Source organism: Cotesia glomerata, linkage group LG3 (genome assembly GCF_020080835.1).
Source record: "Cotesia glomerata isolate CgM1 linkage group LG3, MPM_Cglom_v2.3, whole genome shotgun sequence".
Taxonomy (NCBI): domain Eukaryota; kingdom Metazoa; phylum Arthropoda; class Insecta; order Hymenoptera; family Braconidae; genus Cotesia; species Cotesia glomerata.
Genome location: NC_058160.1, coordinates 27,075,626 through 27,101,420, shown reverse-complemented (window position 1 = coordinate 27,101,420; position 25,795 = coordinate 27,075,626). Strand labels below are relative to the sequence as shown.

General features: G+C 30.1%; 2 protein-coding genes across 3 annotated transcripts in view; both read right to left on the bottom strand.

Annotated features, from left to right (window-relative positions):
- LOC123261939 (ankyrin repeat domain-containing protein 50-like) overlaps window positions 1-23,749 on the bottom strand; it is a 100,606-nt gene extending 76,857 nt beyond the window's left edge. Inside the window, exons 1-2 of one of the 2 annotated variants that reach the window (XM_044723836.1) lie at window positions 23,450-23,749; window positions 23,152-23,246 (exon numbers count right to left, since the gene is read on the bottom strand). The gene's annotated coding sequence lies outside the window, so the exon portion shown is untranslated. Of the gene's footprint in view, window positions 1-23,151 lie in introns of both variants that reach the window. The other variant, XM_044723837.1, reaches the window with a different exon arrangement.
- LOC123261941 lies at window positions 4,414-7,283 on the bottom strand. The gene is made up of 3 exons (XM_044723841.1): window positions 6,837-7,283; window positions 6,243-6,768; window positions 4,414-5,962 (listed from the first exon to the last, which is right to left on the bottom strand). The coding sequence occupies exons 1-3, from the start codon at window positions 6,939-6,941 to the stop codon at window positions 5,322-5,324; spliced, it is 1,272 nt and encodes a 423-aa protein (XP_044579776.1). The 5' UTR covers window positions 6,942-7,283; the 3' UTR covers window positions 4,414-5,321.
- Window positions 23,750-25,795: the final 2,046 nt, after the last annotated feature.

Sequence of the window (25,795 nt, the reverse complement as noted above, 5' to 3'; positions counted from 1 at the left end):
TGATGGTTCAAGTAAAGACTAGAAGACTGAACCCAGCCTCGAATCGACACATGCTGAAAACACATGCGGCTTAATGTCTTACGTTGTTAATAACGCGACCAACTCACGCATATTCTCAGTTTACTATATATATATATATATAGAATGATAGTGATGGTGATGGTATGGCGACATTCGAGTACTAGACATCCGGTACAATACCCCCGGTTATAATGGCTCTCTATTTCCTTGCATTATTCACCGGTTACATTATATGCACCAACAGTAGATACTTACACTTTAAAATACAACTGTGCATTCATGTATCATAGATCTATACAAAACATATCAAACGTATGAGCATATGTGTTTATATTTATGTTATTTATAAATGAATTGTAACAGAATTGCGTATTATGATTTGGTCCAAAGAGAGAAAAGAGGCGCGGCAAATGCGTATATATAATTAAATGTTATTCGGTATATAATAGTAGGTATGCATATTTTATATATTTGTGAGTCATGAATAGGCTAATCGGTATTTCCGTGACTGTCGGTTATCATTATACTTGGTAATACATCACATGCCGATACTGATATGTATGTAATATTTAATAAGTAATATAAGAGGAATTTATTATATGATGGATTTGATAATGGTAAGCATCGGTGAAATGTGTACTCAGTAAAGAATATTGGGTAAATAATTGTATATGTTAAGAATATTATCCGTGGAAAAATTTTATGATATGGCCAACTTTTATATCAGGCTATTTTAGGCCAAATATGGAGTGTTGTGATCATATGTGACTAATTCAAATTTCATCAAGCCCAACATGTTCTGATAAGACTTAATAAGCCCATATCTGACCAAATATAGCGAATCTCTGCATCAGAAAATATTAAAAATCAGCTAAAACAATTTTTTTTTATACTTCTTTATATAATTTTAAATTTCTGTTTCGTTGAAAAAATTTTATACAGCCAATTTTTATATCAAGTCACACACGGTAAAATATAGAACCAAAGAATGGCTATGTATGGTTTCACATATCCAAGTATAATTTTTTATATAATCCGATATGAAAATTAACTATAATATAATATATAGCCATGTCAAAAAATTTTTCAATGGGTATATATGGATATATTAAGCCATATGGAGCCAATGGAATAAATTTATTAACCAAATTGGTTTATTTTTTAACAGGCGAGACCATCTTTTTTTCGTTTTGCTCTCGCGGAGTTCAACGGAACTATCTCTGTCGCACTCCCAACAGCAGAGCAATTGCAGTTTCGATTGGTTTCACGAAACGAATGAAATTTTTGAAAAAAACGCTTTGTGGTGAAATAGTTTATTAAATTATCTATTATCTCTAAAAACGTTTTTTCAAAATTTCCATTCGTTTCGCTAAGCCGATTGAAACTGCAATCACTGGTCTCGGCTGTTAACGAAATTAAAAATATACAACACTATTTATCACTTTTAGGTAATAATTGTAATGTAGCATCTTTAGATTTAATTTTGTGGTATTTTAATTCAATGTAAATACAATAAAATCTTAAGCAAACGAATTGATAATCAGAAACCGGGGTTTTTAGGTAAAGTTTATAAAGCATTTGAATATGTATGAATAGATAATATGTGTGTATACACAAGATGTATTTTGCCGAGTTAATATTCTCGAGATTCAAGGATTCTTAAATTAAATACATATTTCACTTCAAGTAATAGTTTATTGAGAGAATATTAATTACGTCTTATTCAAAGTTTTTGTAAATTTTTTTAAAGAAATAAATCTTTTTTTTTTAATTACAAATTTTTTTTCTTAAAGAAATGAATGAAATTAATTAAAAAACTTTATAAAATATTGATCTTAATAATTTAAATTTATCAGTAAATTTCAAAAACTTTAATTAACAATTTTCCAAACATTAAATTATTAAAGGTGGTTGAATTTATTAGCAAGATAACAAGATACAGTAAAGTACGAGGTACACAAACAATAACACGATAAAATGTATTATTAAAGTTTGAATAAACTTGGCAATTTATTATACCTGACTCTTTATAGTAATATTTTGTGATAGTTCGGTTTTCTGGTATCGTTCGCGAGTTGCCAATTACCAAGATAAATACTCACCGGCATTTATTGAGATACAAAGTTTGTTTACCGCACAAACACCCTATTGTAAATATTTATTAATGAAAAAAGAGACAAGAGCAAGTATTACTATCATTATATTATATTCAGCACAGAACAGTCTGGTGGATTGTCTTGATAAATAATTGTTGTTATTAACAGCAGCAGGTGTGAGAAAGATCCGATCGGGCTTAAACTAATCACTGTTATCATCAACGCGAATAATATAAACGTAACTACACGGAAAATGTATAATATAAAAATGTAATAAACCGTTATAATCTGGCTTTGTTTAGTGCAAATATACTTTATTGTTATTATCATTATTATTGTTATAAAATATTATGTTATTGCAATGCTATACTAACAGTAATAATACCCGGAAGCTACAATTTATACTTTTATTGTGACACTGAAATATTTTTACGGCGCAATACCCATTTATATACTAAGACCCTTGGAAGACGGATAGCAAAAAAAAATATCATATATATATATGAAATGAATGAACCCTGTTTTTCAGTGCTCGAATTTTTTTATTTTTTTTTTGATAATGTAACTCATACTCGCGTTGGCAAAATCATAAAGTCGTCACGTGCTCCTTAACACCGACATCTTTTATGCAGAGCGCACAACCAAAACGCTTCGCGAGAAAAAGACGTTTTTGTAATTCACACACGATGTGTCTTTTTCAAACACGTGTGTGAGAGTGAGTGTGTGTCACAAAGTCAAGTTGGAAGTTTTTGGACGCCTCCCTCTGAGTTAATAAAACAAAACAGTGAAACTACTGAGAGAAAAAAATAAGAAAAAAAGATATACTATATATACTTGTATCTATATAAATAAAATGGTAGAAAGTAAAGCCTAAATATATATCCGGAGTAAGCCCCTTGGTTGATCTTTTGGCTAGCGAGTCATCTGTATTTTCTCCGTATATATTCACTTTACAAATCGTTTTAAGACTTTTGGTAAATTTAGATTTATATGAGAAAAACAAATTTGTCCAGTTGAATTTCTGCATTTACTTTTATTGGTGTTTATGATGTTTTAGTATTTTATTGAATTTTAAGGATGTGATAAAAATTAGTTATTTAAGAAATACTAATTTTTTTGCAAGATTAAAAGCTTTAAAGAATTAGTTGTAAAAGTAAAGGTTATGGTTGTCTATAAATCAAAAATTTTGATGTGTTAAATTTTTAAGATAAAGGAAAAATTTAAAGGATTTTTTTTTAATTTACAAAATTAACTTAATTTGATAAAAATTTTACCTATCGGAAAATTCACTAATGTCAAAATTAAAAAAGGTTAAATTTATTATTTCATGATATTGATTTATTGATGAAGTGTTAAAATTAAAATTGTTCCTAACACTAAAAATGATCAAAATTAATGCGCCGCAAAATTAGTTCTCGACTTTTCCAATAAAATTATCAAAAGTAAATTTTCTAAAGCGCTCAATCTACCGTTTAATGTCAACGATCTCAAGTGTACCGAGGTTATTTTTCACTTGACCTTTCGGTATATATTGAGCGAATTTGTAAAACTAAAAAAAAAGATAAAAGTTTAAGTTACTTATGCAAATATTGAGAGGCTATAAATAAATAGTTGTGTAAGAAAAAAGGAAAATGAGTAGCAGTAAGACGTAAACTTTGAAAGTATGAAACATAAATTTTTATACGATATGTATTATATATAAATATGTATTATTATATTTTTCTATGCGCCGTGAGCTCGGAGGTGTATTTTATTACCGGGAGGAAAATTTACAGATATCAATGTTCAATGCAGAGACGTAGGTAAGTGAATGAATTATCGATAAAGTTTGTAACGCCTGCATATAACCCGGGCTATAGTTGCACGCGTGTATATTCTTTATGTTTAATTCATAACTTACATTATTCATTCATACGTCGGCTCGGTCATGCAGGAGGTGTACTTCCGTGAAGAATGCCGTAACAAGTTTTGAACCCGGTACATATCCGAGTTCGTATATATTTTTTGGGAAAATCTGTTTAGACTGTACAATATATAATATATAAAATCCGGTTTAAAAGTTACATGATATTTCTTAGTATGACTTAAGTTATATAAGGACAATAAAAAATACATCACAGAACTTTAAATTTAAATCAAGTCCAAAATTGAATAACGATAGCTGAAAATTTTTGATAAGAAGTATTTCATTTGATGAATAGTTTCAAATCGACCTTCTAATTAGCAAATTGGTAAAAAAATTTTCCATTTATGCAGAAAGAACAGGGTGTTCAAATAATATTAATACTTTAGTCTGTAAAAGTTAATATTTTATTTAAAATTCTCATATTACACAAAAACCACACACTAATTGCTACATTTATATTATGTACAGTTAACGATATATTTTTATAATTAAACGTTTCTACTGAGTACCATCACAAAAGATTATTTACGATTTGGAAATGGTCTCTTGAAATCTTGAAAATAACTGAGTATAAGATAATAAAATATGAGTATATTTGTTCTAATTAATAATTTTAAATGTGAATTTAAAATCAACGCTCGCAAAATTGATACAAAGTGAAAAATTAAGTTGTCAAACAATTAAAATATCTTTAATTTCTTGCAATAAAAATTTTTACCCTTCGATGGCTGGCATGGGTAATTGTTGAGGTTCAACTACATACTGCCTGCGTCGTCTGTTACGAATAGCATTCACGATTATTTCAAGAAAAAATACGAGAAACCCGATAGCAGATTCAATCATCAACATATCAAATACGAAAAGCATTTCAGAGATTTCAACAGGTCGATGTTCTTTATTAACGTGAACCGTTTTTGAAATTTTTTTAACCGCACGTTCCATATTATATTTAGGAATTCCAGTTTCGAAAAGCCGAGAGTATATGTTATTGACTCGTCTACTCAAAGGCCAATTTTTTCTCATTCGATAAATTAAGTATCGATTGTTAACAACATCTTGAGAAGTATACAAGTTAAACTGTTTAGCAAAACCGAGGTTCAAATACTGTTCATAGACACAAACAGAGTTTGTTGTATTGGATAGGATAGCACATGTGTTATTGATAACGGTGCAACGTTTTGAAACCTCAGGATTTAAAGCTAAATCAAACCCTTTAACGCAGTAAAGATCAAAACCAGACCTCTCTTCTAATTCGCTAAATGTTTGCAAATTATTTGCAGTCGGGTCCATAATAAATTTCAGAATGTTACTGTTAAAAATCGTTTGGATGATAAGCACAAAAAAAAATATTGTTGCAAGAATAATTCGCGGTGGAGAGCGAGTTGGAACTTTCGAGAGAGAATCGCCGAGTAACAAATTACTTGAAGTGTTGCTGATGAAAAAGTTGGTTCAATAGTAAGTCTTAGAGTTATTATTGCTATCAACATGACAATAGCGGTAGCGATCAAAAACCATGGTCGGAAAAAACGTATCATCGCCTCGAAAATTGAAATAAATCCGCGATCATTGCCGACAAATGTAACACCACTTTCATAAATGATTACAGACCCGTCGGTTGAATTCGAATATAAGCTAAAGCGATAATTTAGCATTAAATCGTACTTGTTATCCGCAAGATCTTTAACTATTCCATAATGTAAACCTTTCGAATTGAGACCACTATGTTCAAAACTACAACTATAATTAAACGGGACACCCAAATTATCAAACAACATTTTAGCCATCGAAATGTCAAATTGTTTTGCTATACTTTTGTTGTAATCGCGATATATATCACATTTATTTTCATTAGGAAGAGCTGTCACCGCCCTTATTCCAGTGTAGTTGCCCAAGTGGAGAGTCTTATCAAAGAACACCTCATTACAATTACTAAAGTTGGCTGTAACAGTAAACATTTTCATCAATGATAATTTACCCTCTTGGAAATTAGGGGATTTTACGCACTTAAAAGGCCAAAAAAAAAAAACGATTTTTCAATCATTACTTTAAATTTTACTGATGTCTCTAAAAAAAAGTATTTCTTTAAAAAAGAAATCTTCAAAAAATTTCTAGTGCATCTACTAAAATATATCTACATTGTAAAAATAAAATGAGAAAAAAATTAATTTAAAAAAATTCTAAGTGTATAAAACCCCATGGCACAAAATTTTTTTCATTACCTGAAGCAGAATCTCGTTCGTACAAGAACCAATTATTATTGTCAGATTTGGTTATGACGTTATCCAATGTCCAGCCATTCGTTGTCCAGTTATTATACGGATTATAATTGTAAATGATAACCTTGTCTTCAGAGTTAACGCATATGAAAACTGTGTTGCTGTGATATGAAATCAGGTTCATTTTCCAGGCGATATTCAAAAATTCGCTCGCTTGATCGCAGTGTTGGGGTCCATTTGATTTGTCCAAAATAATGAAATACCCAAACGAATTCCACCATTTTGATTTCTTTATTTGATTTAACATTTTTTGTAACTCCGACGTTGAATCCGTTGAAATTAAGGTGGTTTTTATGTGATCGATGTTCACTTGATTGCTCCTTTTTTTGATTAACGAATGATCTGAGTGTTCGTCAAACCAAATGATTGGTCTTAAGTTAGCAAATCTCTGAAAGTCATGGCTGTCAAAAGCACCAGCAAGCATTAAACTGTTTGTATAAATTGTATTACATTGATCAACGATTTCCAACTAAAATTAAATGAATGAACTATTGAATAACAATACCATGTAAATTTTATTTTAAAAAATTTATTTACCACGACTTCAATTATTTTGCTGCTATCAAATGACTGTATCAAAATTTGACCTTGATTATGGACACTTATAAGTGACATAAAGATCAAAAAAATAACTTTTTTCATAACATTTTTACTGAATATTAAAATAATTCACTCTTCACTGACATTTCCAACACGACTCACGACTTATTGACAACTGGCGCATAATATTTGTGTTAAAAAATCGATGTAACATTTTGCGTTCCATATAAGGTATTTTACTTCGCCATTGGTGCACTTATTCTAAACAACTGACGTAAAAATGAAGTATCCAGGTAACCAACTTCAAAACAATACCCATATCTTCTTTATCTCATTACCAAATGGAAGCATATCGATTGAGTGTTATCTTCACGCAGTGCAATTCACTAATCAAATATGAAGTTATTATTGTTAATACATTCTTCATAAAAATTGCGTGACTGTAGTTGCAAATTTGAATGAATAATACAAACTTCAAACATTGCAATAATTTCTTTTTCGAGTAATCATTTTCTCAGTACGCGAAACATTTTTTGTATATCAACAAATTGCTAAATAACAATTCGATTGTCTAGAAGATCCGAGCTATGATGTTTCCAAATTTTAGTTTTATGTCAACTTATCTGATCCTCAAAGGTAAACTATGTCAGTCCATTAAGTTCGATGGGAATGGTCAGGTTTATATATATGTCTATGATCTATGCATTAGTCAGGAGATGTAGATGGGATCCAATTGCTGGTGGACCATCAAGAAGCACAAACTTCTGCGTCCCAATGGAGTTTCCAGAATGGATTCCACTCTGTTCTCTGCTTTCTCTTCTCGCATTCAATGAATATCTGCTAGTACTCCATAGATTACTGCAGTACTGAGATCTGAGACATTATTTCACGAGCAAATTCCGTATTCTGTATTCAATATTTCCAACTTTGTGTGCTCCCAAGACGAAATAATAAATTTACACCATCCAAGTTTATGACCCAGGTCAAAATTGTTCCTTCAATAAATTATCCCTTGGGTGTTAAGCTATGATATCATATATTTATACGTTTAGAGAAAAGAGCAGCCCACCTGGGCAAAATCTTCCGAACCAGCCAAACACTTTTTGTCTTTTCTCATCACATCAGTATACCCTCCGGCAGTCGACACAGTTTAGGTATAAAAAAAAAAAGCGCTCTCGTTTAATCCCGACTTGGATTACACGGCTACGACAAGAAAATAGCCTGGAATCACGAGGACTAGGCTTTATTTCTTGGGTGAAAATCCGGTTACCCGGAAGGGAAATGGAAGTGAAATTCGCTTGACAATCCTGGAGAATCTTTCCGCTGATGGAAGCAAGTAAGCACCAAAAGTTCTGCCATAGGTTACTGCTATAATTCATGCAATTAGCGACAGAGAGTAATCTCTCGAAAATTAATGCTCCAAAGTTTATATATCACATATTAAACTTTGTAAGTACGGTCACGCCATATGCGATAGCTGGGACACATATATTATGCTGGTAATACATATTATACATACGAAAGTGGGAAACCGTAGCGATGTCATTTTCCCAGATAATCCTACCGGAAAGGTTTGTTCAAGAATAATATGTCACTTTTACTTTCAGCGGCTTTTCTACGCCGTTTTTCTTTTCTTTTACAAACAAGCCAGACTATCCAATTAAATGCATTAAATATCAAATGTCCAATTCAAAATCCTAATATAATCCGAATACTACCGGACCAATTCTTTGTTCGTCAGCCAATCAATAATTCCATATTGTTCTCCAAATACAAATGAGATTGACTGTTTTATTAAATATAGGTAATAACGTCACTATATTGTCCTAGTATGTAAATGAGATTACCAAAAACTGTCCATGACTTTGATATTCTATGCTCAAACTACTCTACCTTTTCATTAGTATGAATTATGCTAGCCTTTTATTTCATGGAAAAGAAATATCTAATTAGTTCAAACTCATATTCGGCTTAGCTGAAAGTTTTCAACTGGACTTATGTTTTACTTATTTTTAAAAAGCTCCACTGTACATTTCATCATCTTTTTACTGGTTCTCTAATTAACTGCGGAACATGGTAGTTTATCTAATTTATGTAAAATGCATCTAAAAGCTCATTAAACAAGCTTGAATTTCTACATCTACTTATTTCTGTAAACCAAAAATAACCTATTTATTCATTTATTTAATAAAATTTAATTCATATCATAAGCCGTATCTTACGTTATTAATAAAATTAATAAAGTTAATTCCAACACTGAGAAGCTTACAGCTCGTAACCGCATCTGTTAGGATTCACGAAAGCTCTCGTGGAGAACAATAACTATTTTTTCTTACAAGTGAGTTGTTGTTGGCGTACAAACGAGTCCTTGGTGGAACAAAGCCCACTCGATACTTTTTCTATAAAAGCTGAAATTTAAAAAGGAAAACAAAGCAGAACTATTTCTGCTATTTGCATTATATAAATAATATATACATACATTTGTTTATTCCTCTCCGGCTACTCAACAGTTAGTTATCGTTTATTTTCCACAACATGCATTGTATACAAAGTACAACCACTTGTGCTTCTATTCTGCTTTCTGGTTGATATGAATAATAACAAAACTAAAGGTTTTCTCTGGTAACTAGGTCGCGGAGCAAAATTTATGGAGCGAAAATTTTCTTTGCTCGACTTAAAACTTTTAAATGTAATTTATTTTTATTTCCCTTGGAGTTATGTTGTGTTACCGTGTTGTAGGTGGGGTGGTGCTTAAGCAGCTTGCAGAAGCGCCTACAATTTAGTTAGTTGCACCAACTACCAACTCTGGAATTAATATCAATCTCGTACGTGTATATTTATTGTACGTACACTTAAAACTCAAACTGAAGTGATTCATCCGTCGGTTGACCTAAATTCCTCAACTACGCTCATGAATCTTGCGCTAAGTCAATACCAAGGCAATTTACATCGATTTTAGTTTTAGTTTCTGGTTATGTTTATTCATGACCGTGATATATCGTTATAATTTATTATTAGCCTTTATTTATCATTCATTTGACTTTTAAAGGCTAATAAATAATGACGGACCTCTCTAATTTTTGAGTTGTGTCTCTATTATGTTATTCCTTCTCCCAACTCATCAACTTCTCTTCATCATTTTTTGTTAATATCATCATGAGCGTCGATTAGAGTTTAGAATTATAAGCTGATATTTATCTATCAAAAAATTTAGGATCACATCAGTAATTACAAATTATAAATTGGCTGTATTAACTTTAAACTAGGTTAGATCCCCATTAAATTAATATCTTGGCGCTCGGCAGATATTATTCCCGCCTCCAATCATTTAATTATAATAATCTCCATAACAAAGTTAACTGCGCTCCTTATACCTTATCTACGTTAACGTCGATCAAGATGAGAAACTTGCATCACTCAATTGAATCTTACACACTCCATTAATCTCCAGCACACCGTCGAAAACACTCTACTCGCCTTTACCTTCAAGGAGTTTTTCTCTATCTCCACCTTTTCATTTCTCCAGAAACTTTAAGATAAAACGAAAAGTCCCTGTTAGCTGAAAGAACTTTATTTAACTTTAACTTGGTACGGCACGACCATTTGTTGGTTTCGATTCTATCAGTCTCTGTTTGTTTTTAAGCCAGGTATCTATCATTATCGCTTTGAAATTTATAAAACTGAAAATAGTTATCATTGAGTTTTTTTCTGAGCTACGAAATTGAAACTTTAACATTAATTTTATTTTGAAAAACTTATGCTATTTTATTCAAGAGTTGAATATTTGACTTTTATATAAAAATTTTAAGTCAAATATTGAAGATACAAAAAAATTATAGTAACCGAAAATTTAAATTTTACTCACAAAAAGTTCTTATTAATTTTGCCCTATCTCTTTTCGTTTCTCCAGAATTGAAATTTAAAAAATGTATACTAATAAGATGATTAAAAAAAGCATAAAAACAAAAAAAAAACAATTTGATTATAAACGGACAATCTGATGAATTTTGTGCCAGGTCACGCGATTTTGCAGGGGCAATAAAAGTTTTAACTCTCGTCGATCATGTATACAGTAACTAAAACGACAGGAAAAGAGTGAATTCATGTCATGTTATTGCCAATTATATAAACTCGAAGTAAAATCGATAGTTTCGTTTTATCGAAAAAAATGACTAAATTTTTTTACGGCATTGTGAATCATCCTGCATGCTACATCCTATTGAATACTCGACAATTTCCTAGATAATTCGAGGATCTATATATGTGTAACGCACTGCCACATAAACCGAATCTTGTTTGTTTTAGTTTCATTTTTTAGCCCGCTCGAGCTTTGTATTTTGTTTAATGCTATTTACTTTTGGATTTTATTATGCTCTTTTACTGTCCGAATGTAAATTAATAACAAAAACTCGCAATTGGTGCACGAAAAATACGACCAAGCTTACCAGAGGATTTATTTTCATTTTAGCAAGCAATTCTGTGATGGATAAATTCTGTTGCTCATAAAAAAATACCTATCAACTAAATAAAAATATCAAAAGAATGTTGGAAAAAGTTTGAAATGTAATTTTTTATAATTGGAAGAACGGAAAAATCATAGACGACTTTTTTTGTAGGAAGTTTAATTTTTTACAAAATAGTTCTTACTCAACTTTTCCGTATTTTTCCTCCTTTAGGCGGAATTTAAAGTTTAAAAAAATTCTAATGTCGGTAAGAAAGAAATTTTTATCAATTTTTTCAGAAAAATGCGAAAAAATCAACTAATTATTCTTTTTAATAACTGTTTTATGATTAGGAACAATTTTCAATCAATAATGAATAAAATTTTTACTTTAAAAATTGAATATGCTCAACAGTTGCGCTCTGCTTCGTTCTCCAAATTTTACCGACATTAATCAAGTGTAATTTTGCTCAAATTACAGCGATTTAAATAATTTTTCACAGTCAGATTAACTTGAAAAATGACTGTAATTAAAAAACAAACATAAATAAAGCGATTAATAATAAAGCGAGGGATTTTACGAAGTGATTAATTAAAACTTTCACTTGCTCAGTAATGACCGAGCGAGCTGTTATCGAACTCGGAGTACCGATGATGTTATGAAGTAGAAAAGTTGAAATGTAGGTGAATATAGGTTGTTGAACAGGTCATTAGTTGTTCAATGAGCGGATGTCATTGGATGCTGGCGTGCTCACACCGGTTTGAGCTTCAACTCTTTGAATATCGAGTGCGCATGCTAATGTAACCAATGACCTTTTTATTCATATAACACACATGTATTCGAATATTCAAATATTTATATTTAAATCAAATGCGGTATGAGGTAACTCACAGAACTGCGGGGACAATTATAGAAATAACATTTGATTGGGTGATTGCGTTCATGTTATTGCATTCACCAGTGAAGACAGATACTCCCGCAAGTTATGTTTGGAAACATAACACTGGAAAGTGGGTTTTATTTCGGTAACAAGTTTTTTTAGTTCCGCGATGAGATACACCTGGACGTTGGTCGCGAGCCAATAAGTAAATTAGCTTGTCAGGTGGCTGCTTATAATTTTACTCTTCGTCATTTCTATTATTGTTTTGAGTATTTTTGAATTTCAGACATTCAACTTTTATTTATAAATAGTGCCATGTACTCATTTTTTTTTTTTTAATAAATTTTCAAAGACGTTGAACTTTTCGATAAAAAAAATATAATTAAATTAACCCAAAACATTTTATTTATTACAAATTGTGATTTTACAAAAATATTGACATTTATTTTTTTGGATAAGAAAAAATTCTTACTGAGAAGGGATTTTTATTATTATTTTTATCAAACAGACTTTTCATTTTTCATGTTTAATATTTCCGAGAAATCACAAGAATAAAGTAAACGATCCGTGAATTATGAATTATCAAAGCGACATATATGGAGAGTCAACAAGAGTGGAAGAGACAGGTAAGATGACGAACGAGTACATGAAATGTCACAACAAGACGCGAGATTTATGATTTATATATTATGTTTCGTCTTTCATTGTCCTTTGTATGGGTTATAACAAAATATTTTCATTTTTAGAATTTTATCTCAATATTGTCAATGATTTATCACGACAATAAAAGTAATTTTACGAATAAAATTCAAATATCAACGTTAGTATACACATGGTCTGATATAATAGTATTGATATGTGAATTAGATTCGCAGTGTCTAATTAGAAATGGTTAATTAGACGAAACTTATATGATAGGAGTAAACAAAGCCTGTGAATCGATTGGTGGATCCTGCCTCTCCAGAGATCCTGTGTGTATACTAGCACAGTGATCCTCATAGAATATTCTCCGACGGGTCGGTTTACCTCGCTGCGTAATTAGAGCTTAATTGGCACGCAGTTACACCGAATCGTTACAATCAACTACTGCTCTAATTCTGTATTTTCCGCTGGTGAATTTCACATGAAAAAATTATAATACTATATTATATGACTCTAATTATAAATCTAATAATTGTCATCATCTATTCGGGAGGGGGAAGGGGAGGTTAGGATGGGTGAAATTAAAATAATTTTAAAAAGTGGGTTAATGATCTCGCGGATCACTCACCGGTTGACTAGAGTTTTTCATACATAATTCTCACGATAAAAAGATGAAGATATAGATGAGTACTCTGGCTACTGTGAGGATGTAATATGCTTGAGATTGTAATGGTAATTAGAGCGTAACTGCAGTAAATGAGCTTTTTCTTGTTGGAATATTGATCATCTAACTTCTTTGCGGATAATAATAATAACAATAATAATAATTATAAATTAACTATCACTAAAAAATTGTCAAAAGACTTATTTTCTTAATTATTTAGATGATAAATTGATTACCACAAAAAAAAATATTAAACCATAAAAAGACATAAGATAATTTCTCACACTAAATTAATTATCGCAAAAAACAACAAAAAAATTTTAAAAGGCACAAATTTAAATCAAGATCATTCTTATAATATTTAATTTAACTAAAAGACTGATTTTATCACATAAATACACTAGCGAAAAATTTTTCTTATTAATTTATTGTTGTTATCATAAACTTTGTTATTATTATAGTAATTTGCACAAAACAAGGATGTCAGTTAAAAAAAGGTCCATTACCAGCAAATAATGTGTTTGTTAACGCCCACGCGACAGAGATAATAAATTGCCGTAGGCAGTAAACACATCGTTGACGTTACTGATGAATTAACAAAAACCCGAGTTACCGATATGGGTATAGACATCAATAGAAGTATAACCCTTTCTCTCTTTATTATACTCTGTACTATATATACCGTACACCGTGATGCTTGTCACACAATAAATACTGTTAATTTCTCCAGGTTAACCACCAGTCCGGATTTTCACGATAAATCCCGCGGCGGCTTTATGTAACTCCGAATTACGTTAAGGTATTTATGTTGTAATCGACATTTAAATGTTTACTTTTTGATTTCGATCATCAAATCAACATATTACGTATTACGTAATAATAAACCGGGTATTAGAAAATAACCGCAGTGATATGAGTTAATCTTGGAGATGTTATCTCACTAACAGTACTGAGGTCGACATTCTAATTTTTTCCGCCTCCACTTTTGAAATTATCCCAAGACCTTTAAATTGCATTCATTTTATTTTAAATGTTAATTAATATGTTATTTGAATAGACTAAAAATTTATTTGCTGACTAATATTTTTCAATTTAAAATTAAATTAAATTATCCGTAAAAAAAATTTTAATGTAATTAAGTTTGATTAATAATTATCAATTAACCCGATCCTAAAAAAAAATAAAAAAGTGTTGACGGGAGTAATAATCACGTCTAGCCGTAACAGTAAACAATGAAATAAAAAAGCTCTCAACGGTCTCGAGAGTTATCGAGACTGGCGTAGAGCTCAGTATCAACAGAAATAATGGCTAGAACTTTCTGTTGGCCTTAAAAAATTTTTTATTAAAGCTGACTCTAAAACAGTATGATTGCGAATATAATAGAAAACCTACTGCAGAAAGTTTAGCCCTCTTGGTATTATGGGCTCTATCTATCGCGTGACTATAAGTTGTTAAAATTAACCATCAATAATTCAACCGGGTTATATTTATGGTTTTGCTTTCTGGTTTTGCCATAGAGCAGACATATGCCAGAAAACTGAACTCTGCTGAGTATGAGGTTATCGACTTTGATGCATTGAAAATGTATATATATGAGTAAATGGTACCAGAAATGAATATATCAGGGAATCGATAGTAGTTTGCACCAGGCGCCCGACTGTCTGTCTAGGGCAGAAAGCTCTACTCATATAATATACATATACATATACGTATAAAGTAGTGTCTAGCCATCATATATATAGTTTTTAAGCCCTTTGTGCTGGTACAATTGCCGAGACAGTAAGATCAGATGCAAAGCAAAAAACTATATCCATTGCAGAGCCATGTATATATGAAACGGATACGAAATTTTGCTCTGCATCGACTTTTCCAACGTCTTTTGTACTTTACAAGGAAACTGGTATCGTATTTCTATCAGTTTTCTCGGTTATTATTTAAGATTTTCTTTCAGTCTTCAGTCTTTAGTCTCTAGTTTTTTAGTTTGAACCGCTCGCCGAGAAGTAATATTACTTTGTATAAATTTCTGTTTGAATCAAAAGATCTGCTGATTCTATGACAACTCGAATCGGAAATAAATGTATGATATCTACTATTGACTGTATCTTTTATTACGATTTGAGATAGTGATATCGATTTATCCTAAAAAGAATTGATGTTTAATGTTATGGTGAAATTTGTTGCTTGAAAATTGATTAATATTGATTTTCTGATCTTTCATGAAAAAAATTGATTTAAAAAGTTTTTTGCAAAAAAAAATTTTTTCAATTTTTATAATGAAAATATTTTTTACTCATAAGTTTTAAAATATCATTTGAAATTTAAAGTAACCCAGAAAAAAACCTTTCAAAAATAATATATATGATTCATCTATTTTTCTAATATATTTTTTATACTTTAACCTTTTGACGAGTATTTTTTATACAAATTATTTTCATTGGAGTTTGAATCTTTTTGATGTATTTAAATGATATTTTTCTAACTTCTAGTTTTTTAATGGAGGTCTTCTAGATTTTGCAAGTCTGCTCTTCTCATCTCTATGACCGGTGAACCATGAACCATGAAATGACGTTATATTGAAAAGTAGTAAAGGTAAGTGTTTCTTTTCAAGAGTAATTGGGCTATAAAAATAAAGAGTTTGTATACTGCGGAACTCATTTAGTATCTAACCGTTTTTCTACAAGTCGTTTTGATAGTTCAAAATAGTGACTAGAATTAATGACGCGGTTTTACGGCTCTGTAACGACACGATTAAATATGCTGCAAATATTCACCCGTCACGAGAGTATTGGAAATTCAGAATATATGTATATATGTGCATTGAATATATTTATGTGTTGAGGGTATGGTAAATTGAGAGAAAGAGAACCAGAATAACCGATCCAGTGAATTCTTTAAAATTATTCTACGCTAGACGAGTTCGACCACGCGTGACTGGCTAAACCACTACTATTTTTTTGTTATCCAATATTACAGGCTAGGAATTCAATAGGAAAATTTAATGGGAAAAAGTTTCATGAAAAATTGACAAATCAATGTTGGAGGTTCAATCCAATTATGGTTTGATTTTTTTTTCCATCGTCAGTGACAAGATTATATCAATTTCAAGTGTTGAGTATATATTATAGATTGATTGTTTTTTTAGTTAAAAAAATTCAATCTCAATTTATCAATTTTTGCACAATAATAATTTAATGTCAACTGTAGGTGATTGAATTTTTTTTCATTCAATTTTATCGCGATTTATCAAGTAAAAAAAAAAAAAAACGCTGAATTTATGACGAAAAAAATGTCTAATGATTTTTTTAAATTTTTAATAAATTTTTTTTTAATCTATAAAGTGAAAATTAATAAAAAATAGGCAAACTACTTCAAATTGAATATCAATCATAAATTTATTATATATCTATGGAAATAAAAATATTCGCAACTGTATGAAAATATTAATAGTAAAAAACATTAAACGAATATACTCTAACAGTGTTTCAATTGTACGAAATTCCGGTGATTTGCATTGAGAGTTCGTAGCCCGTGTATCCAAGAGATGTACCATTCACATATGTATATTATATATACTGGTGCGTATATATATAGAGTAGAGGGAATATAATCGATCAACCGGGCTATCTCTGGACACCAGAGACCAGAGATCCGAGAATGTGAGCGGGAACGGGGAGTTAAAAAATATAAAATGAAACAAAAATAAAAAGAGTCGGGTAAAGGCAGAGCCGAAGACTCGTGATATCAACAACTCTTCTCGTATTTTTATTTCGCTTACCGTCCGGAATTTCAGATAACTAAATATTTATATTACAGTCAACGCTCTCTGTATTTGACTCACCCGTACAGGACCATTCTCTGTATTTGACTCGTCCTTGTCCATAAGAGCTGTGTAAAATCGTCAAATACAGAGGAAGAATGTGGTCAAATACAGAGAGGTCCAATACAGAGAGCGTCGACTGTATACCGCAATATAACACTGAATATATTTGAAGGGCGTATGTATGTACACGAAATGGTGGATGTATTAGTATACATGTTGCATGTAGTGGCGCTGTGCTCGCGGAAACTAGACGCGTTATTTATGAGCCAGCGCTTCTATTCTTTCCGTGGGCGATCACGAAAGAAAAATACTTTTAATTTATAAAAAATCTTATACAAAATTATTTATGTATTATTAGTATAGATATCTAATGAAATTAATATTGTAGTTTATAGAAGCAAAAGCGGAGATAAAATTTCAATTATAGACGAAGTCATAAATTTTCTACAACGGATATCGAACAACTATCCGATGATTAAATATTTAGAAACACTGCTTGATGTTACTAAAATAGTTTTTGATTGAAAAATTCATCAGTTTTATATTTGGTTGAGATTTAATGACCCTGAGGGGGAGAATAAACGAAGATTATCTCTCGCTAATGTTAATAAAAAGTGATAGCAAACGGAGTTATTTTTACGACAGATTAAAAGTTATACTAGGCTTGGATCCTTAATCCATACCTGGAATAATCCTGCGTATGCATACCAAAGATGTTTGTCATTTACTTGGTTGGTCCAGGCTTTGATCATCCGTAATTCTGGTACTATACAAGTAAACTCAAAGGTATGTATAGTATGAGAGTAAATAGTCTGAGTCAGCGTCCTATATCGTTCTTAATGTCGGTAGATATTACAGAGATATCAAATGGACAGTGGATTCATATCACGGAAAAAGTAAGTTTAATTTTTAGTGTTTTTAAAGTGAATTTTTAGCAAAAAACTGAAAAAATTACAGTTTAAAAATAAATTTTTAAATTTTATTATCCATTTATTTATAACATTTTCTTTATATAAATTTTTTTATGGAAATTTCTTATAGATTTTGTGGAAGTTATATTTTTTTTAATTATCAAAGTTTACACTAAAAACTCAATTTATTCAGCTATTCTTTTTTTTCGTGTTGAGATTGAAATAGTAAAAAAAAAACCGTAAAGAAATAGAAACTATAAACATTTATATAAATAATGAAAAACATTCATCCTTCAGTCACGAATCACAATAATCACATGCAAGTAGTATTATAAGACTGGCGTGGATAAAAGATTATGAAACAAAGGCAGTTTTTGCTGGTATATGCTATTGATACTCTACAACCGCGAATCGCATCGCGATGTAAAATACAAAACGTATCAGACAGAACTGAAAGCTCAAGCACGTATGTTAATAGTGAACTAGTATAGTTATAGTTTATAGTACATAACTATGGTTCGTCATTAAAGTGAATATTTCAGCAGAAACCTTCGGAGGTCATTGTACTCCGCGCACCCAATCGAGATCCAAACAAAAGGGAGCGCAGACGGAGACTAGAAAAAATGAAACAATATTCGTAAATAAAAGTCAAGAACAAAATGAAAAATAATAAAAACACGTGTGTTGTGAGTTGGGCTTGTACAATGTTCATGAAATGAGATGAATATTCAGTTGAGGCTGTTATACTTTTGTACTATAGGGTCTACTCGGAAAGAGTTTCTGCCTGAGTCTTATTTTGAGGGCAGCAAAAAATCATTTCAACCACTTACGCTCCGAAATGAAATAATGCAAATGAATTAACATTAAATTGCAGGTTGTGTGTTTGTATGTACATTACATATATAATATATAATATACAATACATAATACCGGTAGTTTTATTTTTAAAAATATATTACATACGTCTCGAGCATTAAATGCGTTTGTAATTGCCAGGAGATTTTACCTTTTACGGTCTTTATGTTGTTCCACGCCATAAAGATATGCTTCACTGTTCAAGATCTGTTTCGGCGTATGACGTCACGTTTTTAAGTAGACTTACCGAACTCGACCCACGGTAATATCCATCAACATTGTAATTTAATAATTAAGCAATTATTGGCATCGATAATCAGCTAAAGGATGAATTTCATTTTTTGTATGCAGAAACGGTAATTATTGGATAAGTTTTTACTTTTAGTTGCAGTTAACAATATTATGTGTTTTTTTTATAAACTTGGGAAAAAATTCATCTGCAGTTATGATTATTAGTGTCTATAATTATGTATGAAGTCATTTTAACAAATTGAACTTCATATGACATCGTTTTCCTTTATGAACATATGTTTGAATGAAAATATTTTATGATACTGAAGTTGAGAGACATATGACAATTTTTGGACCAAATAAATTAATAAAAAAATAGATTAAGCAAAAAATTGTCAATAATTTTTTCCATATAAGAACATAAAAAAAAATAAGAATATCTAAATTGATAAATTAAACTATTTTTAAATTATTATTGAATAAATTTAAAAAAAAAAAAAATCTATATTTCAAGAAACAATTTATGTCAGAGTACCCTCAAAATAATACAGCACAAAAATTATTATATACTCCATAAATAACCACCAAAAATGAATAATTTAACTTACGACTAATGAATAATCGAGCGACTAATAATTTAAGCACTCGAGACACGAAACTCGACTGGTATTCGTAAATAAATTTATACCTGACATTTAACCTGGCTGTTACTAATGTTACCTGTCCATAAAGAGCTGAATAGAGCCACTATTAGATTATATTATTGTCCAGATGAGACTGAATCCCCAAGCTACCATTTTGGACTACCTGCTGTTCCTCATACTTGTATTCCATTCTGTCTTCTATTTCTTGTAATATAAATGAAAGTGTGGGATCAATCTTAATACATACAGACAGCCGAATCTGTCTAAAGCTTCTCCTTCCTGTGATCCCTACCATACGTACTTCTTCCCGATGCGCGTCGGGATATGCAATAAAAAACAAGTTTTTACACACATTTAAAAAACGCGCTGATTCGCATTTAAATATGTACATAGAAAAAAAAATAAAGTAAAAAAATAAGTAAATTTTTCTTGGTTCAAGAATTTTTCTCTTGATTCAATTTAATTTTTTTTCGTGTATTTATAGCAAGAACTAAACCTACATCAGTACAATATAAATATATTGGATATAAAATAGAACCACTTGATGAAAGTGTGTATGGACAAAAGATCGAGCAGCTGGATGAAGATGACGTCACTACCTGTCTTGCAGCTTTGGTGGCACCTTAGGGTACGGGTCAGAGTCTATATATAATACAAGATATAAGACACATGCACACACATAAGACGCTTTTATGATTCTTACATATGATAGAAAGACGTAAATACAAACACCACCGACTCAACAATGGTGGTTTGTAAAATAAAACGAGACTATATAACGCGTAGCGCGGATACCCTGAATATATTTTATTCACGCATTCACGTCCTATTAGCTCTAATGATTCTCAATTAAATGTGACTATTTTAAAATCACATTTATGCACATTTTAATTGATAAAGCATTAAACGGTCTCTACTGTGCACTTGGAACATGAAACAATTTTATTTAAATCAATACATATAATATAAGAATTTAAATTTATGATCCATTTTAATTGTTGCTGTTATAAATTAATTAATTACTCAACACGGGTGATAAATGTGGGAACTATTTAATAAAACTGTTAACTGTTATTTTATTATATTGTATTGTGTGTTATAGAGTAGACACGGTGCCTGTTATCTCTGGTATTAATATTCATAATTTGCAATCTGTCCTTTTTCAGCGTTGTAGATGGAATATGTACTGAACATATTTTATCATTCTGTTTGCTTTATTTTAGATGATAAAACAGTACGAGGCGTAAATGAAATTAACCTGATGTAAATGCCAAGCATGGATGAATGTATACGTTTGGCGGTCTAATTAAAATAAATCATGTGGGCAGTGTTGTAGTGTGTAGTTATTACAATATAAGTATATGTTATAGAGACGAGATTAAATATGTCGTGGATCGGTATTCCATGTTTGGGTTCGCATAACGACTAACTCTTGTCAGTTTCTATCGAAGAAAGCGCAACCTATTCGATTTTGTTCTAAACCTTGTAGTTAATTTTTTTTATGTTTAAATATTTTTTAATTTTTTGAACTTAATAAAAAAATTAATTTCATTGAGAGAAAAAAATTAAAAAGGAAAATTTTTTATAAAATAATAAAATTTGAATATTTTTATTTAATTTTCAAAAATATTTTTAAAAATAAATCTCTATCAAGTTAATTTTTTTATCAATTTATTGCGTGACTCCTAATTTAATTGAATCAAAATATTAAACTTGTAAATTGAAATTTATTTAAAATTGTTTTTGATTTTTTAATAAAAATGATAGATAAAATATTGTACCGATTAAATTTGTACTATAATAATTTAATCTGTTTACGTGAGAATAATGGTGATAACTAATAACTGCTATTTGTTTTAGGCTGGTATGGTAACATTGTTAAATTATAATGTACTGATGTTTGCCGAAGTGTCGAAAGAGATAACAAGTCGATAGTCGATAGTTTATTGATAATGATGATGGTACCTTGAAACGAGAAATCTACGAGAAAATATATGATCATTTACAGATATATCCATACATATTTTTACAATTCGTAGTTTTTACGAGGTAACGGACACTGGTTATTTATTTAGCGTATCCATTTGCTCATTAATTCTTGATAGTTATGATCGAGAGGAATAATTAATCTTAGCGGGTAATGAAAGAATATTTTAGATAACATTGTAAGTGGTTGATAAGCTAAAGTCAATGGTCGTTGAATTTAAATTGTCGATAAGTTTCTGTTGAAGGATGTCGATTAGGTTCAATGTCAGCTTTAATGATCGAACATCATCTATTTCAGGAGAAAAAAATCATTATTTTTATTTTAGAATAATTTAAATTTTATGATTAATTTAAAAGATCTCTAGATTTAGAATTATGAAGATCTGATTTTGATTTGTAATTATTAGTTGTCTCAAATTCCAATTTATAAGCAAAAATACGAGAAAATTTCGTAAAAATATAATAAAATTTTTTCTTGTTATTATTTTGGAAATTGTTATAATTTTTTAATTTTTACAAGTATCTATAATTAAATCCTAATTTATTTAAATTAGACCATTGATTAGTGTTGAAATCAACAATAATATCTTATATTTTTTTTCGAAAAGTAAAACATTATAAAAAAATTTTTTAATTTTAAAATTTATGGAGTTTCTTTTTAATATTTCTTTAGCATTAAATTATTTTTTAAATAAAATCAAAATATGATATATATCGTATGATTTAAGTGTCATAAAATTTTACTTGCTCCAAAAACTTTTTTGCTTGATATTTTTAAGACATTCAAATTTTTTTTGGCCCTGAAAATTTTTTAATATTTCTCATTAATTAAATTATAATTAAGAAACCATTTTTAAAAAATTGCTCTAAAAATTTTTTAAACCTAAAAGTAAAATTTTTCGTACAATTTTTTTGCATTAATTTCTCCAATAAAAAAACTTCTAAAAATTGTCAGCTGTCTGTTAGTGTCAGTATCAATAATACCTCAGCTAAATAAAAATTCACCCGATAAATCAATTAATAAAGCAATAACTTCCTGATACTGTAACAGTTTCTCGTTCAAGGACATCGGCATAACCTTCAACGAACCTAAACAATATCTCTGCCTGAAAACCGTCAATATAATTGAACGAAAAGTTTTTTATTGTCAACTAATCAATACATACCTAGAATAATTAAATCCCATCATCATTATCAATACCAAAAATAATAATAAAACAAAATAAAATAAACTTACCCACAGCAGCCGAAGTTTTCCGATCGATCCGCGGAGTTCTCTTTGTTCCTTCTTAACGAAGATGGAGAAAAGAAGACACCAATCCTTACACCGGTCTAGTAACAGCAAAAGGGTTTTATATTTAAACTGATGAAATTATTTCTTTTTTACACCAAACTTTGTAATAAAAAATAGTAAACAAAAACAGAACTCCAATAATAAAAGTTTTATTTGTATATTTTATTAAATAAAATAATAAATATAGCAAGTGGATTAAATAAAAGTGTAGTGGACGAGTGAATAAAAAAGGGCGACGTACAAGGAGACGAGCGGCTTCTCACAAAACAAAAAACACTGCTGGATAGAATGGGAGCTAAGTATAAGTACAACCGAGCAGTGGCGATACTCGCGGCTTAGCTTCTTGTCTCGGTTCTCGCTCTTCGCTCCTCACGTTTACGCTTAGCTGACCGGTCAGGGATTACTGCTAACACTCGTACGTCGTACATCCACCTTTCAGTATTATTATTTTATTTATAATTTCTATTATTTTTCATTTAAAACTCCATTTTATTTAATGCAATCTGAAAATTCAGCGCAACTTTTTTTAAAGTCTTCAATAAATTTAAATTAAATTGGAGTAAAAATTTAAATTTAAATTGGAGTAAAAATTTCAACAATTTATTTTTATTATTATTTATAAATTAATTTTATCAATTAAACAATTATAAAAAAAATTATAAATTTACACTGACAAGTACTGTTCACAATTACTCACAATTTTATTTGTATTTAAATTTAAAACACTTTTTAAAAATCGAGTTTTTTAATTACAATTATTATTATTAATTATTTAATTTTCGGGTTAACAAGTTTAAGAGCAGATGATTACTCGAAAACTAAACACGGGGAACGACCGCGAGCCGCGATGTGGAGTAACCAAGAGACGCGGCTGAACTGAGGCGCCGGCGTGTTTACTCCCCCCACTGACCAGCCGCCTGAACGCGCGCACTCTCCCTACTCCTGAGCTTTGTGTGAATCGTCAGCACGTCGTCCCCTCTTTTTTTATACATTCAATGTAAGTAAGTATGTATGTATGTAGTTTAAGTAAAAGTACAAGTGCAAGTGTGTGTATGTAGGGTGAAAATATATGAAATGCCCCTTATAGGTCACAACAGGAGAACTGATGTCGCCTAGCACCCCAATGGATTTACGGTACCCTTTTTATTAGTGACTACCCTGAGCTCTACTCCTCTGCTCTCAGTCTCTAGTCTCCCTTCGATCATTTTTAGATTTCAACTTCTATTCGTATTCGGAGATCGGAGATCGGGGATCTCTTTGCTGAGCAAACTAGGCCGAATTGCTTTTATTTTACTTTTACTTTACGAGATTTCGGGGGTTTTCTAGCCGAGATTCGAGGTTGGAATAAAACTAAGGGTTTTTTAGGGATTCAAGCTTTTTTTTATTCAAATTATTATTATTATTAGCAATCGGCAGTAAGTGTGTGACGAAGTATGGATGAATTATATATGGATTAAAGATTTTTTTTAGATTTTTAATCACAATTTACATAATTAGGATACTTTGTAAATAAATAAATATAATAGAATTAATTAACAATTATCTAGAGACAAATGTCAGGGAAAAAAATTATAGTGTGTAAAACTCCTACAAGAATTTGACATAAAAAAATTTACCAACATTATCAAAATATGTAAAATCATAAAAAGGAGCAAATCCACGTCAAGACCGATTAACAATACCAATTTTAACAACACAGAAAAAAATTTTGCGTCATTGCGTCAAAAAATTTTCTGTTAAAAATTTTTATGTTAAATATTTAATACTTTTTTGTGTTGATTTAACAGAATAAATTTTAAATTTATACATAAAAGTGTTAAATATTTAACACAAAATTTTTTAATGCAATGACGCAAAATTTTTTTCTGTGTATAAAAATTCCTTTCAAAATAAAAACATTTCTTCAAAAAATTTTTTAATGATCTTTACTTCAGATAAGTCAGAAAATTTCAATGTGCAATTTAAATAAGATCCTTGGAAGAGACTCCAAAAAATTTCACAGAGAAAAGAAAATGATATTGATTGAAAATCCTTTAAAATTTTATAAATAATAATAATAATACTCTACTATTAAATCTTACATACAATATATTTCTTAAGTTTTTTCTTCTTTTCATTATTAATTTAATTTAAAAATACTTTATTATTATTATTATTATTATAAAAATTACACATAATTCCCCAGTTGCAGAAACAAAAATAAAATCCTCATCTAAAAAATAAATTATAGTTTTTTAATTGAAGCATCTTGTAATAAGTGGATGATGTATGAATCACCTCGGTAATCATCTTCGCAAGTGACTACATTTACATATGTATATATTTATATTATATATTATATTATAATATAACATAATATAATATAACCCACAACTCACCCAACTCACATAAACAACTTGAGCTTCATATATATTCAGGTCGAGCTTGAGAGGTACGTGTACCGAGCAGTGTGTAGAATGCAACACAAAGGTGATTCACCAACAGGTTTTTCGATCCTCGATTTACACACAAGACGGTAATTTGCAACCGCCCAAGTCGGCGTAAATCACCCGTGGACCCTCAGGGAAATAAAGAACTCAAAATTGTC

What these genes read in the sequence shown, in the direction of transcription:
- LOC123261941 (XM_044723841.1), bottom strand. Translation starts at nt 6,941, where the DNA reads ATGAAAAAAGTTATTTTTTTGATCTTTATGTCACTTATAAGTGTCCAT. An exon ending in GCAAAATAATTGAAGTCGTG is followed by an intron (nt 6,769 to 6,836) that starts GTAAATAAATTT and finishes ATTTAATTTTAG; the next exon opens with TTGGAAATCGTTGATCAATG. An exon ending in CGAACGAGATTCTGCTTCAG is followed by an intron (nt 5,963 to 6,242) that starts GTAATGAAAAAA and finishes TTACTGTTACAG; the next exon opens with CCAACTTTAGTAATTGTAAT.